General features: G+C 38.5%; 1 protein-coding gene across 3 annotated transcripts in view; it reads right to left on the bottom strand.

Moving 5' to 3' along the window:
• The window catches only part of RPS6KA5 (ribosomal protein S6 kinase A5), a 152,643-nt gene that overhangs the window by 77,680 nt on the left and 56,421 nt on the right, over nt 1–18,542 (bottom strand). For 2 of the 3 annotated variants that reach the window (XM_019745027.3, XM_019745046.3), the window contains exon 3: nt 2,629–2,847. In XM_019745027.3, the coding sequence (XP_019600586.1) occupies nt 2,629–2,847 (219 nt within the window). Of the gene's footprint in view, nt 1–2,628; nt 2,848–18,542 lie in introns of those variants that run through there. The other variant, XM_019745062.3, reaches the window with a different exon arrangement.

Consider the following 18,542-nt stretch of genomic DNA (forward strand, 5'->3'; position numbering starts at 1 on the left):
GCCCTAACCCCTAGTACTTCGGAACGTGACTATATTTGGAGACAGGGCAATTTAAGGAGGTAAGTAAGTTATTAAAATGAGGAGGTTAGGGTGGGCCCAATTTGGATCTGACTGGTGCTCTTGTAAGAAGAGGACATTTTTACATGAAAAGTAACACCAGGGGTGTGAATGCACAGAAGGACGACCGTGGAACAAGGCAGCAAGAGGGTGGTCATCTGCAAGCCAAGGAGAACGGCCTGGAACAGACCCCTTTCTTTATGGCCCTCAGGAGAAACCAACCCTGCTGGCACCTTGATCTTGGACTTCCAGCTGCCAGAATTGTGAGAAATAAATTTCTGTAGTGTAAGCCGCCCAAAAATCTGTGACATTTTGTTATGGCAGGCCTAGCAGACTAAGGCAGGGTCTAACTGTATAGCACAGTATTTGGAAAACTGACCTGGTGTGCATTCTAAGCACTGCAAACAAAAAAACTGAACTGTAATAAAGTCCTGGTCTAGATTTCTGCAAAGTTTTGCCTTTAAAGTCAAATAACAACTATAAACATGCACAGCGAGAAATTATATTAAATCTATGTAGAGAGGAGGTAGTGGGCATGCTTTCTGAATGTGCTGCCTCACTTATGATGGACTATGTTGTCTAGTCCACATTCTACTCTTAAGCTGGCACAAGAAATGGGTTTCCTGGTTTTGTTGTGTTTTGTATTTGTTTATTTATGGGCCACTGACAAAAAATAAAAATAATGGAGAAACAACTGGAATATCAACACTAAGCAAGGACTATAGTGTTTTAATCAAATAGAAAATATTTCACTCACCTACTTTTAAATTAAAAACATTATTTACCAAAACCACACTATTTACAATAAACAATTAAAAAAAGATTGAGTACAGTTAGGTCAGAGAACAGAAAAGAGAGAAGCTATAGTGTGGTGTGCAGAGTCCAGGAGTTTGGCTTCTTACTGCTTCTGGCTTGTTACTAGCTTTACGATCTCAGGTGCATGATTTAACTTTTATGAGCTGCTTTATTGTAAAGGAAGAAGCTTAAACAAGATAATCATTTCTCAACCACTCTTCACGGACTCCCTAGGGCTCCCTTGGAAATTCTGGTAGGGTGAGGAGCTGGTAGGGCTTGGTGCCCTTAAGTTCAGATTCAAGCAGAGCTACTCAGTTCTATTTGTTTTCCATTTGAATGTTTGAGTTTTCACTTGAGGGAAGCACTTTGAGGCTAAAAATGTTTGAAACCATTGTGTTAAAATGTTCCGTCCCCTACAACACGCTGGGTAAAAATTCTGAAGGACTACGTGTTCATAAAAATCAGAAAATAACGTAGCCGAGCAGATGCACACAGGAGGCAGAATAAAGGGCCTGACTTGCTGGGACCGGCAGAGATCACGCTAGTGGGGACTCTGACAGCACAAGCCTCCATGTATAAAATATTTAGGAGTGTTAGTTGGTGGTGAGCATTGCAAAATGAACCTGAAGTGTAACTTCAGGACTCAAAAACTGAAGGCAATTTTAGACTTCACTGATAAAAGTATAATATCCAAAATGAGAGCATTCAATAAAATTGCCAAATATATATTTGAATACCTGTTTGTACTACCAATAAAAAAAGAAGGCAGGCAGCACTGTTTGGCAATCTTTGATATGAGTCAGACTTGAGTTCTAATCTTCATCCTCAAGCTGACACAACATATGTAACATCAAGAAATGCAGCTTCCAGAACCTTCGGCAGCACTAACGAGTGGATTCTGGCAGCACTGCTGTGAGGGTTAGTAATACTACGGATAATACTGAGCACTGGCATATGGCAGGTGCTCAACAAATAGCTAAAGCTTTCAGAGCATTACATGAAATTGTATCTCATCTAATCCTCAGAATAGGTTGGTAATGGAGCTCGTATTACATAAATGCAAATTATTACAATAATGGGACTGAAATTGGAACAGGTGAAATGTTCAATGATGGCAGAGTGCAACTATTGCCTTTACTTTTAGTAGGAACAGCAAATGGTGTAGCTTTTCTGCAAAGCAATCTGGAGATACACGCAGAGGACATTTCCAAAGTTTATACATAATGGTTCAAGTCTACTTGGGAAAGGAAAGAATTCAGAAAGCGCCTGTGGGTAGAAACGGGAATAATCAAACGGTTGTCTGACTGGTGGGGATGCAGGTTTGTCACTAGAAAAGCAAAGCATCTCTAAGAATAGAAGTCTTTTATTTCTTTTGCATTTTTCCCAATTACTGATTTCCATAACTGTCCCCTTGGCAGCCCAAACCTGTACATTCCTGAGAACTCCTACAGCAGACACTAGGGCCCACTTCACTATTCAGCTCTTCACATTCGAAGGGAAGCACACTGCCCAGGGAAGCAGATGACTCAAGGATTGAAGATTAATAATGGAGTGTGGAATAGAAGCATATAAATTCCTGCAGGTCGGGAGGTCCCAATTCCAGAGCAAATCATGATATTCAAGGAAATGCTACCACACACAGAAACATAAAAGTCAAAATATTGCATTTCTCCTAAGTTTGAAGTATGGTACCCTTTGAGTGCACTACAGTAACTCAAGACCCTCACACCCTAAAAACCTGTTCCCATAAAAAGTCTGCAGACAGCTGACACTTACCTAAAATGAGATGAAGCTTGGTTTCTGTCTGGAAGGCATAGTGCAATGTCACCAAAAATGGCGACTGCCTGATGTGCTCTAGGACTTGTCGCTCTGTCCGTGTGTGCTCGGTGGTTTTGGCCTTTTGAACTATTGTTGCCTTTTTCAAAACTTTCATGGCATACAGCTTTCCAGCATCGTGACCACTTATTTTACGAACGAGAAACACTTTTCCGTAAGCTGAAAATGAAAAAAATAATAATTAAAAGAATTAAAATGTCACACAGGCAGAATGGTAATTTATTGGAAGTTGAACATCACAATGCACCAAAAAATACTCTGAATGGAAAAGTATACTTAGTGCTGTTTCAAATAGTTCTTTTGACAGATTTTTCTCAATTTTATGCCCAATATATTTATTTCTAGGCCCAACCCTCAGTATTTGCATATCTAACCACTGTTAACAAAGTTATGCTTTCACTCTTTTACTGCTATTCTCCCCTCAATACTTTTAGCTGTAGGAAACTAGCTGTTATTATGGTCAATTAACCACAGTCCATTTCTGGAACAACCAGGGCATTTCAGACATCAGATAAAACCTCTAGGTTTTGCTACTGAGGCAAACAAAGGAAAACAGTTCTTAATAAGAATCTCATACACACATATGAATCAAGTACCGCAAGCACTCCTCCATACTTATTTAAAAAGTAATATAAGCAACATACGCTGACATTATGTAAACAAACAAAATCTTCAGATTTAAAAAAAAAACATGAAAAGATCTTAAATTGCAAGCAAACTGTTCCCATAAAAAGTGTGCAGACAGCTGACAGAGCCCCCTTACATCTCTGGGCCGTAATTCACAGCTTAGCAGGTCAGCCTCACCGCATTCTCCCTACATAAGGTCTCAGTTGGGTAATTCCTGTGTGTGGTGCAGGTATGGGCATTTGTTTCCCTAGAGAAAGGGGGAGAGTGCAGGAAGAGGTGGGAGGAAGAGGAAGAAGGAAGGGCAGGGAAAAACACTGAGAGGGAAGGCGTAGGACTCCAATTCATCCGTACAAGGTATAAATTCTCTTCCATTTTAAAAATGCAAACACGGCCCGGGATGGTTAAGCCCAGCCTCACTTTTGAAGTTAGACCCTTTCATCAGACCATTCCGGAGTTAGTCTGAGTCTGACCCAGAGCAGTGTTTCCACATACTCTGCCCACACCTCTCCAGTATTTAGCACACAATTCTGTTCTAATCCACCCACTGGAATAAGAGAGCTTTGAAGGAAGGGCTCTTGTACCCTGTACATTATTCGGTTCAGCACTTTGGGAAGTAAATTAGAACAGACACATGATACACAACAGATCAGTGAACGACTGCAATACTTCCGAGAAGGCGGGAAACCAGCGCTGACTAAGGACTCGTCTGTGCCAGGCTCGGTGCTACATACCGATTCACTTAACCCTCGGAACAACCAGTGTTGGAACTTTTAGTGATCGCATTTTTCAGATGAGAAAATGGATTCGGAATACTTAAGGAAGTGGCCAAAAGACTTGGATAAGAACTGGCAGAACTGATTCAAATCCAAGTAGTGTGACGCCAGAGACCACACTCTTAACCATAAATGAATAAAAATTTCAATTCCTCACGAATATTAGAAATCAGATGCTCTGGGTTTTAATGAAATCAGCACCATAAACATACTGAGTGTGGGGGCAGAATCCCAGAGAGCAGTTTCCAGGCTCTTGGCCTCACGTGGAAAGGTGCTGGCTCAGGTAGTAGATGGCCATCAGCTGTGACTAGTTGGCCATCAGCTGTAACTAGTTAGCCATTGGCCACTGATATAACTGCCGTGGCTATGCTGGGGGGTTGGTTGGTTGGCAGAGAAACGGACATCAGATTGCGGATCGTGTGGCTCCTGCTTCCTGTGTCTCCAACCCAGCAGCCAGCGGCAATATAGTGGTATGACTCCCCTATCTATGGCTCTGTGGGTGTTCCTTTTTGGCCTCACCATGTCCTGCATTCCTGTGGGGAGCCAGACCAGAGACCCCACATGACACTGAGAACATTCTGGAATACAGAAAAAGTTCACAAAATGTTTGTATCTTATATCATTGCAAATAAAGTAATTATAGATTGAGATTTTAATAAGGCATGAGTGAACCAAAAAAGAAAAGACAACTTTTAGAGCCTAACAAGTTAACATATTCAGCAGCACTGAAATGAAGCTAGAGAACATTCCAATGCAGTGTATCTTCCACAGAGTAATCCCCATAGAAACTCGGGAGAAAGTCAAGTCCTCGACAAGTATGGGGCTTGTGTTCCCTTTATGAACATGGCCTACCCGAAATGCCTGCCCTCTTGAGAGTCCTATCTCCAGAGTCTCTGGATCTATCTATCCTCTCCAATAAAGAGAATCTTTCTAAATCACCACCGGAAGATGCCGTTCAGCTTCTTCCTAGCGCTCACGGCTGCCTTTCAGCACAGGTGACCATGCGGGAGACTGAGTGCCTGACATCTAGTACCTATCAAGCACTTGAGAGAGATACGAACTCACTCGCTTCCTGGAACATCCCTGTGAGAGGGGAGGGTTACTTCCATTTGACAGACCAAGAAGCTGAAGTGGAGAAGAGCTGGGTCACTTGCCCAAGGTCACCCCTGCCCATCCAGCCTGACTCCTGAGCCGACACTCTCAGCGGTGCTCCAGCTGCCTCCCTTAAGTAAATGACCTCATAGGCAAATAAATTAGGAGACAGCCATTCAACAGAAGTCACAATGCAGATTAGGTATTGTATGGTGGCAAAGACACGGTGCTGCTACTTTCAAAAGGAGAAAGTTCTGTAAAGTAGCCCATTTCATTGGTAGGGGGATCGAAACATTAGAATATATACCTTATATTGACTGGAAACTGGCCTTTTAAAAATAATATTCATCTGTTGGTCCTTCTATACCCTTTGGGCTTACATAAAAGAATATTACCCTTCTTCCATAACTTTTTAAATACTTAAAAACATGATCATGCCATCTCATCTATGCCAAATGCCCTTTTATTCCTTAAACCAATCTTAAAGTAAATGACTTTGAGACTTCTCACCAGTAGGAGGCGCCACTGTTATGCTCTATGAGTTGGGAAATATTTTCTGATTTCTTTCCTGTTACTTTAAAAAATGTTGTATTTCACTCCAAATAAATGAACGTAGGATGCTAACATACGTGGTCAAATAAGAAATCATCCTTATTGCCACATTAGATGCTGTATGGTCAAATAAACTTGCCACATGATGATATCCACAAGTTTTCCAATAATCTGAGCTGAAGACTACATATCTTGCCAATATAATTATTTTTATCTATCAGAAAAGTCCAGGGGAAGAAGTCTGATGAAGCTCATAAATCTTTTGTTTTTACTTTTATAATTGCCATGACTAACTCAAGCTGCCTGTGGTAAGTGCCAATAGATACTTATGTCAACAAAATTCAAGGAGAGCCTCACAACGTTCCAAACAACAAATATTTCAGACAAACAGGGTCTTACTTATAAGTAGGTTGCCTAACTGAAACACAGCTGCCTCCAAGCAGCCTTGTTTCGGAAGCACCCATAGGCTGCTTATCACACCGCAAAGGGGGAAGAAAACACTTTGACTACTGGAGAGACCTTGAAAAACCACTCCCCAGGCCTGGTGAAGCTGGTCTGCAGAGCGGCACACAGAGAAAGGGAAGCAGTCCTTCTGTTGAACAGGGCCACCCACTCCACAATTGCCTGTGTTTTCCCATATTTTAAGAGGGACCATTGAAACAGGAATTGGTGGCAATATTACTTCCTTCTAGTTTGCACCTAGATGAACGGACTGACTGCCTTTCAGTGCAGCCAGTTCCTGGCTTTCACTCATTATGTGTGTTCTGATGTCATTAAAGAATTCCTATTTTGAAAGCATCTTTTGGGAACTGCAAAGGCTACGCATGGTGAAAACTCTTCTGGCCAGAAAAGATGAAAAACAGTACCCCTAAATGGACACCCCTAAAACGGATGTCTGGCAACACATCTGCATTTGCCGCCTAGCTAAAGAGACTAAGCTTCGTGCTTTAGCAAGACTCTAATTTCTGCATCAATGTGCAGTGGCCTCAAATACTCTTAGCCATCTTCACAGAAGTCTTGTGTATCTTATCAAATTCATCATAGCCATGGACTTCACAAGATACTCTGTCAAAAAATGTGAGCAGAAGAGGGCACGGGGTTCACTGGTTTTCCAGAGGACTCAGCCTTGCAGCACTTGACTCTACTTATTTTGAGACTGAGGGAAAGTAAATTCTATAAATAAATGACAAGAAGGATTAATCCCTGACTTAGCTTGACAGACATCTGTGACCTTATGAATGAGGTAAATCTTTCAACTCTAGGTCCTACGGACACTCCATTTTGGATTCCGCTGACCACCTGTGTGCTCTCGGAAACACAGCACTTTCAGAAGAGAGAATTGGAGCAACGCAGCTATGTCAACTTTTCCAAAGTGGGAGAAAGACTTTACAGGTTGGAGGAAAACTACAGATATCTCATGAAGGTTACTTCTGTTCAAACTGAAACGTGGATTTATAATTCTATGCTACCTTACATAGCACAATGTTGACAAACCTTGCTGACAATGATCTCAACGGCTGGAGGATAAAGGAAATAATGTAAAATGAACTAAACAGTGTCAGGGAAAACGTCTCGTTCCATGGAGTAGATCTCTGTTTTTCCAAATGTGGTATTCTTACTCCATTTGCCACAATTATCACCATGAATCAGGTTTTCAGCACTAGTTGTCATAATAAATAAAAGTTAAAACAGACAGTTTAAAAACAAGTTGGCATGCGTGCTGCCTGCCTTGTCAAAAGCCACTGCACAATTTCAAATACCTTTTCAAGCTAAACAAAAGCAGCTCTCTCCTTGAAATTTATTTGGAGCATAATTAAACTAATATTTTCATTTTATTTCTAAAATTTGCATTCATTAAAAAAATTTTAGGAAGTGGCCTTTAATCTTTGCATTTAAATGATCAGATCAATTGGTTAAAAATATTTTTCTAGTCTGTCTATAAAACCAATCAACTTACGATGCTGTAAACTAAATGCATGCAAAATCTGTATATGTTTACATACATTATTCTGGAGGAAAAGATTAAGAACCGCTGTTCTAGAAGGCCTCTGGTTTATTTCCTTTATTACAGAGCTCACGTAGAATATGATGCTCTCACTGAGTTCTGAATGGCTCAAGCACTGTAAGGCCACTGTTTCCTGTCTGACTTTTATTAATGCTGCTTAAAAGTGTATACATTCTACACACTGCCTACACACTGTACACACAAGTGGATCCATACCAAACCTGCAGCATAAACTACTGTACTTGAACTACGCTTTTTTTAGAAAAACGGCAAACATGCGTTTAGTGACTTCCAGTTAGACAATTCCCAGGACTGAGTGACAATCCCCTTTCCTTCCATAAAACACCACCACACACTGTACGCCTGTAACTGTTCACCTGTGCACTTCTGCCCCATGCAGTTCAGCTCTGCTTCACATCAGTCACTGATACTCACTGCCTTACCTGTTTATGCCTGTCGTATATATTCTTCTTCTTACATAATTTAACTAAATATCACATAACCACTGAAACATAAATGTGAAAAGAAAAAAATGAAGTTGAAAGCTTTGGAAGAACTAGATAAAAGCAAGACACTTAAAAGGAACTGCTGAAAAATTAAGTGTGGGTGAAACAACTGTAAAAGGCTAGGGGAGAAAATTAGAAAACATCTAAAAGGACTTTGTACTCAGAGTACTTCAGATGTGTCTGCATCTCACTCCACTTTAAAGAGTCCGAAACTTAATTTTAGGTGATACATTTCAAGTGTGGTTTATGCAAAATAAACCATTGTTTAAGAAACTATTCTCAAAGAGTCTTGTGCCTACATGCACAGACTGGCTGTGAATATATACTTATGTGTTTTAAGTGAAAAGTAGTATGTTCAAAGTATGTATTTTTATATATCCTTTTGAAATAATTTTCCCCTTTAACCAGTGTTTTTGGATTAACCACAGCACCGACTCATGTCATATGAGAGTTTTCCACTAACTAAAGGGTCACATTCATCACTGCTGGAATTCACCCCTCTCATCCTTCCAGATTACTGGAATCTTGTTGAAGGGTGACTTGACCAGCAGCCAGACTAGCTATGCCTCCTAGCTGCTTTCACCCTCAATCTGGTAAATATATCTTTCGTATTGTCATCTAAATTGTTGATAAAAATATAACCCTTCTGGCTCAAAACATTGGATTTTCCATTGCTCTTAAGATAAAGAGAATCCTTACCTAAATGATCTAGCTTCTACCTACCTTCCTCTATCTTCTCACCATCTCATTTTGCTAATTCCTTCAGACATTCAGCCTTTCCTGACATCTCAGACGAGTACAATTCCTCTAATTTTATGTTCTCATAACACCATGCATTCTCTGTCACAGAAATGATCAGAAACATGAATTTTCATTTATTTGTGTGATTGCTTCATTATCTCACTTCCACTGGACTGTAAATTCCACAACATCATGGATTACTTCTGATTTTACTCACTTTGTATCATTAGCCAGTAACTCTGGAACTGGCACATCATGGAAACTCAAATAATGTTGAATTCAGGAAAAAAACAACAACAAACAAACAAGCTGGCAAACAGGAAAAGACCAAAGAACGAGCTTTACAGCATAGAGTGAAACACCTCTTTTCAGTTGACAAGTTTGATCTAAAGTTGAAGGAACCAGCAACGCAGATCCATAGTCCAGAGCTACAGCCAATTCTTCCCAGTTAGGGAAGGAACAATGAGCTTTCATGAAGTAATTCCTCTTCATTTGTGTATGAAACATGATTCCTGGCAACATTCCCTGGTGAAAGTTTCTTGAAAAACTTAGCTGTCACCATTCTAGAACAGGAAAATATCTTAACATAGTGACATCTATATATGGCCACTGCTTTGTCATCTGCCACAACTATGTAAGAACTAATTACAACGCCTGGCCACATCCCTTCCTCATATATAATTTAACTTGGGGAAAGATTTCTATCTTTCCACATGTGATATGTCCTGTGCACTGACAGTCCACCTGCCTTCCCCCTCCCTCTTCCCCTGTAGAACTTCATTTGCCCCACGACAGCAGTGGCAGAAATGGAACTCTAAATTCCATTTGTCCTGCCCTTAGAAATTGGCTAGCAGAATGTACATGGTAAGTGACGCGAGAAGAGTACATATCAAGCCCCTGGAAAGCCACCATCATCAAAAGGATTCTCAGAGAAGCAGCTTCACATCAGTGTTACTACAGCACAGCCAGGCCACAGAACGAAAACACTCGGGGCGCAATGGTGAAACTGACCATAATCTGGAACTTCTAAAGACTCATCTGAAACCTGATTAATTAGACGTCAGAATGGAAAAGAAACATTACTGTCCATCCCAATAATTCTCTACAATCCACCCTGTGTTAAGACAGATCAACAAAGAACACCTCACTTGGACCACAGACATTGCTCAATTTTACTCAGAAATACTTTTAGTAAATTGAGGTTTAATCTTCTGTGTGTCACTTTTTAAAGAGACTACATAAAATAAAACAGTTTTTTCAAGAACAGGATCTTTTGTCAAAAATGCTATTCTCGTATTATTTAATGTCCATGATATGGGAGCCATTTGATAACTTCAGTGTTTGTTGTGAGTGTCTCTAGACCAGTTTTTTCAAACTGTGCACTGTGACCCATTAGTGGATGATGATATCAATTTAGTGGGTCCAACCAACATTTTAAAAAACTAAAATAAAACCAAATATACTAAAAATGTTTCATGAAATTTGTTTCCTCCCCCTACTCCCTTTCTCTCTCTCCATCCCTGTTCCTTCCTCTCTCTCTCTCTCTCTCTCTCTCTCTCTCTCTCTCTCTCTCTCTCTCTCTCTCTCTCTGTCTCTCCACACACACACACACACATACACACACACACACACACGTTATACAACTGTAAACAAATTTGGAACATGGGAGGGGGGATAAAAAGCACAGTACAGAATAGTTAAAAATAGACTCTGGTGCCAGACTGCCTGGGTTTGAATCCTGGATATGTTATTTAGAAACCTTGGGCAAAATAGTTAACATAACTGTGTCTCAATTTCCTCATTAGGGATAGTGATAGTTCCTTCATCACATGGTTTGGGGATTAAATAAATTAATATAAGCATAGAATAGGGCCTAGCACATAACAAACATTATGTAAGTGTTAGTGGAGAAACGTGTGCTGTCTATATGTCTATACCCACACATAAACACACATTCTGAGCTGCAATATAAAAATGCATCTGTTTCGTCCTATGGGTAATAGTCAAAAAAGCTTGAAAGCCACTGTTCTATTGAATTTCTATGCCTTCCTTTAAAAAAATAAATTACGTAGGCCAAAGAATTTTCCCTTTATTCCTACCTTTTAGTAACCTCAGAGTTAAATTTAAGACTCACTCACAGCAACTGTCTCATTCCCGATGTCTATAATATTGATTTCACTGTCCTTTTATCTGGCTTTTGTTCTGTTTTCTTTTTATTTTTTAGGTTCCTTTTTCCCCTATCTTTGAAAACGCCTTTAAATCTCTGAAAATCGGTAAAATTTAAAACACTGTTAAAATGTACTTGATTTTTATGTTTATCAAACAGAAACACTGATTCCTAAATTCCTTTACATGACAGATATTTTAATTGCAAACTAAATTCCAAATATTAAAGAAAAAACCGATTAAACTAAGTATTTCAACATAATTTTGAAATAAAAGAGGAGAGAACTTTTTTTTCATTAGCTACCGTTGCCAGGACTTGTAAAATCATAAAAACAAAATTTCTCAGTTAATAAAGGTAAACTGATTAAAATAAATTATTCTTCTAACACATAAGGAAAAGATACGAACCCAAAACATGCTTGATTCAATGCATATATGCTAAAAGTAAACAAAATAGACAGTAAAAGCATATGAAATCATAGGCAATAATTTTTATGAAAGAGACTGAGGCAGGCCATTTGCTTTAGGCATAAACATTTATATCCTCTCTAGAAGATACGTAATAGAGAAGATCTGGAAAAGACATCATAAAAGTGCCAGCATTCTAGATCTAATCCAATTTCAGTTTTTAAATTAACCAGGGCCATTTGACTCATTGCTTAACTACTTTAATAGTCAAAAACAGTTGTGCAGTTGAATCAGGAACATAAATCAGTACATTTTCTCATGGACAGTGACAGCTTCTAAGAAAAGATTTAACATGTTAGAAGGTTGAAAATGAAATATAGTTATAGGACTAACTATCTATGGGTTCCACTGTGCATACAGCATTAGCTTGCATAATTAAGGACTAACTGTGTAATGATCTGGCTGACCACTTTTGAGGTCTCAGACACAGCTAAGACAACATGCATTAAGCCAGCTCATAATTACATGTATGTACGTTTGTGGCTGAGGCCAACTTCTATCTCCATATAGGTGATCCATGTGAAAAATGGGCCATTTCTTACCCCTGGACCCAAATGACTTGAAAACTAGATTCTGGTCAAGCAGGAAAGAATAAAAAGCTGCAAAGGAAACCATGTCCTACTGTGAGATCTAGACTTGGAAATGACCACCATGGGTGTGATTACCAGAGGATCTCACTGACAGAAAAATGCAGGAAAACAAAGAAATAAGGACAAGAAGCACATTCCTAAATTGTTCTGTTTATACCTCAACAAACAAGTTGCTTTCCTAGCTGAATAGTTATGTCTTAATGACCAGCATTAACGACCACCTGTCATAGATGCAAAGAACGGTGCCCTCCCAAGTCACACCTTTACAGGCTGGTACACCCATACCGAGCTGCTAACAGCCCACAGCTGCCCTCTTCTCTGGGGAAAGGCCTAAGGTAGAGAGTTACAACGTCACCTGGGAGGTTCCATTCCACCATTCCCTACCACCCCACCCCCCAGCAGCCTGCAGCCCATGACTAATGGGTACAAAAGGCTTGCTCCTCTGTCTTGCTCCAAGACTTCCACAGGTTCAAGCTGAATCTAGACCCCAGCGCAGACCACAGGCTGCTTAGGCTCTCCCCTGGCTCTGGCTGCTTCCCTCACTCTCGCCTGAGAGCGTCCTGCAATAAACCACGTGGCTACATCCCTGTCCCGGGCTCTGCTTCTAGCAAACATGACCTAAGACAGCGTCAGTAAGAAACTGGATTGTATTTACACCAGGGAGACAATGGCAACCAACATCTTCATATGGAATCCTCTTTTGATTATGGCGTAAAACATCACAATCATTTAACCTCTCCGAGCTCCATAAACACTGTAGGCTTACACTGAAGCAGGGTGGAGTGGGTATACACAGATGCAAAGTTATAAACTTTTTTTGAATGACAATTTTGACAATTTAATGAACACATGCTTTTAAAAGTACTATTTTAATAGGGTTACTTTTCAAATACCTAAGAGAAAAAAATGACAAACGATGACTAAGTCATCATATTTTTTAAGAGTCTTTTACATGACTCAATCAAACTTTTTCCCCCTTTCTCGCATCACCAAAAAGTAGCTGTCTTTGAGGTCTACTGCAATGTCTAGCACCCTCTAGTGGCAAATTGCCCAGGAGAAGTAGAATTATGTCTTAATAAATAAAATGTGTTTCTGGAAAGACTACAGTAAAGAAAAAAATTTTTTTTTCCTTTTTAAAGTCTGTCCTGTCAGGGACGATTTCCAGGGACTAAAGAGTAATGAGTATTAGAGTCAACATGGCGAGGCTAGCACTTGAGGCCGGGTGAGCGACCCAAACATAGTCTCTACTAGACAAAAAATATTTCCACAGAGTAACTTTCAAGATCTGCTGTTGATTAAATGACAAACAACAACAACAAAAAACCCACCTGATAAGGAAAAAGTGACCTTGTTATGAGGGCACCAGGGACAGGCAGGCACAAATGGCTGTTGCTCATCAGACATTACTGGAGGCAAGGAAGGCATTTTGAATTTCTATGCTGTGCCAGCATTCATTCCCAGGTTTCATAAACCCAGGAATCAGGCCACATTAAATGAAGACCAGATCCACATTATTGAATTTGTAAGTTTGTATGTATTAGGTTGAAGCAGAAGTAATTACACTTTTTGCAATAATTTTTAACCTTTTAAACTGCAACTTTTTGTACCAACCTAACAATATATCTTTTCTTTTTGAATGCTCACTATTCTACCCCCAGCACCCAAAATAGTACTTTCCTCTTGATAAATCCATGTGAAAGTGAATTCCAAGAGCAAGGGGAATGGACTGAAAGGTTTTTAGAAGTGACACGATCAAGCCTGCACTTAAGAAAGATCACTCTGGCTGTCGTGTGGAGAATGGACTGGGGGAGACCAGCCTCAACCTGGAAGGTCTTTTGGTAGATGCATTTCCCTACTGTTGGACATATTTTATGCTTTACGATAAAATATTTGTTAAGAAATGACATTCACTTATGTATCAAGCTAATCTGAGACCTTAGTAATACATTATATTAACTCTGTTAGAAGCTGGGCTTCTCTCCCTTTCAGTTACATAAATAGCTCAAGTGTATATAGCATTTACCATACCAGGCAATCTAAATGTTTTATTACTTGTTTTATGTATATTTTAGTATAAGATTGTTAAAGTAAAATACAGAAGGCTTGCTAAGAACCTAAAATGTTTGACTAGTTAAGAGAAGACAAAGAATAAGAAAGAAATACATGTTCATTTGGCATGTTATTTTTAAGGTAATATACAAATCAACGTCTTATAAATGCTAAGAAAATGGCAACATTTCATTTATGAAATAGTTTTTCATTTGTTAGATTCTCATTACTAATAGAAATATAACTTTAGTTGAAATTACTCCCACATATGCTGAGTGACTATGTGAAAAAAACTAATAAATCTATTCTTATGAATAAATCCTAAATAATGTTTTCTAAATTATGGTATAGCTTTACAGTGGAGTTCCCTGTTCAATAAATAACCACAACTGATGGTTATCTAGCAATTAACAATTCACATCCATTATCTCAAATCTTGTAACAACGTTGTGACATAGGTATTATTAACTCATGCCAATAGGGACATAGGCTCCCGGGGTTCGTATGATTTACCCACGGAATGCAAGTAGGCAACGAGAATGTCAAGGTTCAAACCTGAGACCTCTAAGTCATCCTCGATACCCAAATACTTCACAACTGTGAATGTACCAAAATTGAAAGAAGAAATCAAACTCAGCTGTACCCTTTACAGTTACACAGCAAATTTTATCTTTTTTTGTCATAATAACAAAAGATCTCCAAAGTATGGATCATGTATGATGAATAAAGAAAATTCAAAGAGAAAGTCTTTTAGCTGAGACCTTCATGCTCCGCTTCACTAGCGTCAGAATTACTAATGAGACGTTTGAAAACTTTCCTCTAGATTTGGACAGAGGTCTCAAAGAAAGCAAAATGGTCAGAAGAAAGGCAGCAGACATGGTAAGGAGTGAAATATAAACAGAATCATTATTCCCACAAATAACCCAATATCTATCTCATCCTGAAACAAAATAATTCTAAAAGATGAACCAAAGATATTTCCTGGATTTGGGAGTATCAATCTCAAGAATAATGCTAGAGACAGAAGCATGAATTATATACTTGTGAGACTATTATTATACCTCATACTGTTATGGATATGGGGAGGAGGCAGGACAACAGGGCTGGAAAAACAAACAGGGATGACCTTAAGAGGTTCCATCCAGTAGAAAAACAGCAGACGTGCAGGGAAACTCAGAGACCACTCAGTGCTGTGTTCTCTGCAAGGGAGTTTCAGTGCCACGTTCAGAGAATGAAGCAATCTGGGCAGGACGTGGACAGGCGGAAAAGAGGAGGCGTGCTAAGGTGGGAGAACACGATAAGGCAGAGCATCAGAGGACGGGAAAGTACACATAATTGTAGGGGAGTCAAAGAAAATTCACCAGACTAGAAAGCAGGTGGAATATCAGGGTAACTGGAGAGAAATGACAGGAGAAAACAGAGCTAAGCCTGAAAGCGAAGAAAGTATTTGGACTTGAATAATTAACTGGGGAAAAAGGCACTATGAGTTCTGAAACAGAAGAACAGAGCAATAATGTTACCTTTTAACGAGGCTGCATATTATTTATAACAGAATATGCATAAAATTGAAGAGAGAACTTGCAGAACGGCAGCCCAGTTAAGAAAACCCTAATAACAATGCATGTATAAGGTAATATGAGTGATGGCACGAGGAACAATAAAGGTAAATCCAAGGGTCATTTTGAAGGAAAAGTTATAGGATTTTTGTGGGAAACAAGAAATAAAAAGGTCAAAATAGAGAAGAATCAAAAATGATTTCCAAGCTTAGAAAACTGATCAACAAATCAGCTATAAGCCAAAAGAAACAAGATAGCTGAAAAGAGAAATAAATTGAAGCAAAAGAGAGATCTTTTTAATGAATATTACATGCACTTAAGTATCACATCAACAAGCAAATCTTTCATATTCCAATACTCCATAAAGCCTTCAAGATAGTGGATGAATAGCATTTCTTCTAGTTCAAAATATATAAAAATTAATTCATCAGAAGAGTTTTCAGTTTCACTTCCAAAGAAAACCTGACATGACACATAAAGACATCTGATGAGACTTTTCTATTATCCTAAATAGTTCATGTAAAAAAAAAAAAAGATCTTAAAAGGGTTATGAAACTGAAAGATTAGTGGTGAAATTTTTGAATAAAAATTGAGATTTTATTATATTCATAATAAAAGTTTCCACCTACTCCATTTAGTCATCGAAACTGATTTTAAATACAGAAAAACCTACAGTGACATTTCTTAATTTTTCCATCTTCTTATAAGCAAATATACTGTAAGCTGACAAAAAAGGAATAGCAGTATCTATGGCTAACAATAGACCAATTATAGAACAGCAAAGAACCATGAAATGGAGATACAAAAGTAAAACATTACTCTTCCCTCACCTTTGCAAAATTATCTTAAAGACCTGTGATCAAACCACTCAAAAGGCCAAGGTAAATAATGAGACAAACTATTAAATGTGTTGAAAAAAAATATAAGGTTTGGTTTTATAAATTTGATATTAAAATTTCACACGTGTGAAACTGGCCTATAATTTTCCTTCCTCATACTTGTTTTGTTTGTTTTTGGAATCAAGGTTATAGTACTAGCCTCATACAATGAATTGGAGGAAATAATCCCACTTTTACTGTTCTCTTAGTTTGTGAAAGATTAAAATTATCTATGCCTTTAATGTTTGGCAGCAATCATTCTTAAAACTGCAGCAAATGTTTTCCTAGCAGGAAGATTTTTACTCACTGACCAATTTCTTTACCAGTTATAGGACCATTTGGGTTTTCTATTCTTTTTTCAACCATTGTGGTAATTTGCACAATCAAGATTTGTGTGCATGTTAAAATCTGAGGAACACTGCCTCTGAACATTACCTCCTACGATCTCCCAAAATACATGCTATTTTTGTCCAATATTTCAGCTTTTTTTAACCCTACAATTTTGACATTACAACTTTGGTTTTACAGAGACAGTATTGTTTAGATTTTCTTTACTCACCAATTCTTTCTGCATCTCAGAAACTCTCCTGAGATCACTTTTCTTCTCCCTACATCTTTTAGAAATTATTTCAGTGAGGACCTATTTATTGGTGGAAAACACACTCAGCTTTTGTATGTCTGAAAATGTCTATTTTGCCCTCACTTCTGGAAAATAGTTTTGCTGGGTATAAAATTCTAAGTTGACAGTTTTTTTTCATCTAGGCATTTTGCAGATATTCTTCCCCTCTCCTATGGCTTTCACGGTGGTTGTTGAAAAGTCATTAGGTAATCTAATCATTGTTCCTTCGTAAATAAGGAACTGGATGCTTTCAGGGTATTTCTCTGTCTCTAGCGTTCATCAGTTTCCTTAAGAAGTATCTATGTAAGAATTTCTTTATACTTGCCTGCTTGGGATTTGTTGTTTCCTAAATCTGTGAATTCATATGTTCAATCAATCCTAGTATATCCTCAGCTATTGTCTCTTTGGATAGTGCCTCTCCCTACTCTATCAGCTACTTCTGGGATTTTGATTAGACAAATTCATATCTTTTCTGTCTGTCCTCTATATCTTAATCTCTTTTTTATATATGTCATCTCTTTTTTTCTCCATTCTATATTTTGCATGTTTTCCTCAAATCCATCTCCCAATTTCCTCATTCTCTTTTTAGATATCTCATCTGCTAGTAAACCACCTACTGAGTTTATGGTTTATATATTTTTTTCACTTATAGAAGTACTACTGATTCTTTTTCAAACCTGTCTGGTCATTTTGTAGCATGCCTCGTTCCTTAACAATCAACTCTCTTTTTAATTTTAAAACCATATAAACATGCATATATGTCATATTGAATAATTCCAAGTCTCTGTGAGTCTAGTTCTGCTATGTATTGTTTCCACTTCTTTCACTCACGGTGCCTTGCTTCTTGACAGTAAGAGCATGTCTGTAAAACTTTCTTTGGTGCTTCTTGAAAATCTGCATAATAGTTTATATTTCCAAAAATGATTTACATTTGCTTTCACTAGGCACCTGGGAACTACCAACTAAATTCTTACTTGTTTTTGTTCTTTGGGATCACACAAGTGTATACAAATTCAAGGTGCAAACCTGCTTGATGCCTGACTTATGTTGTGAATGCTCAGGAAAGCCTTTCATTTAATTTTTTATTCCCTTCACCCAGAGCCAATGCCAAGGCAGAAAGGTTTCCTCTCCACCTCCCTTTGCAGGCTGGAATTTATTTTTGTCATTTTGTCTTTTACTGGGAAGTAGCATTCTCTACCATTTGTGAGCCTTAGATGTTGTCTCCCATACCA

The sequence above is a fragment of the Rhinolophus sinicus genome, chromosome 3 (assembly GCF_057876585.1).
Source record: "Rhinolophus sinicus isolate RSI-liver-muscle chromosome 3, RSI-T2T, whole genome shotgun sequence".
Classification (NCBI taxonomy): domain Eukaryota; kingdom Metazoa; phylum Chordata; class Mammalia; order Chiroptera; family Rhinolophidae; genus Rhinolophus; species Rhinolophus sinicus.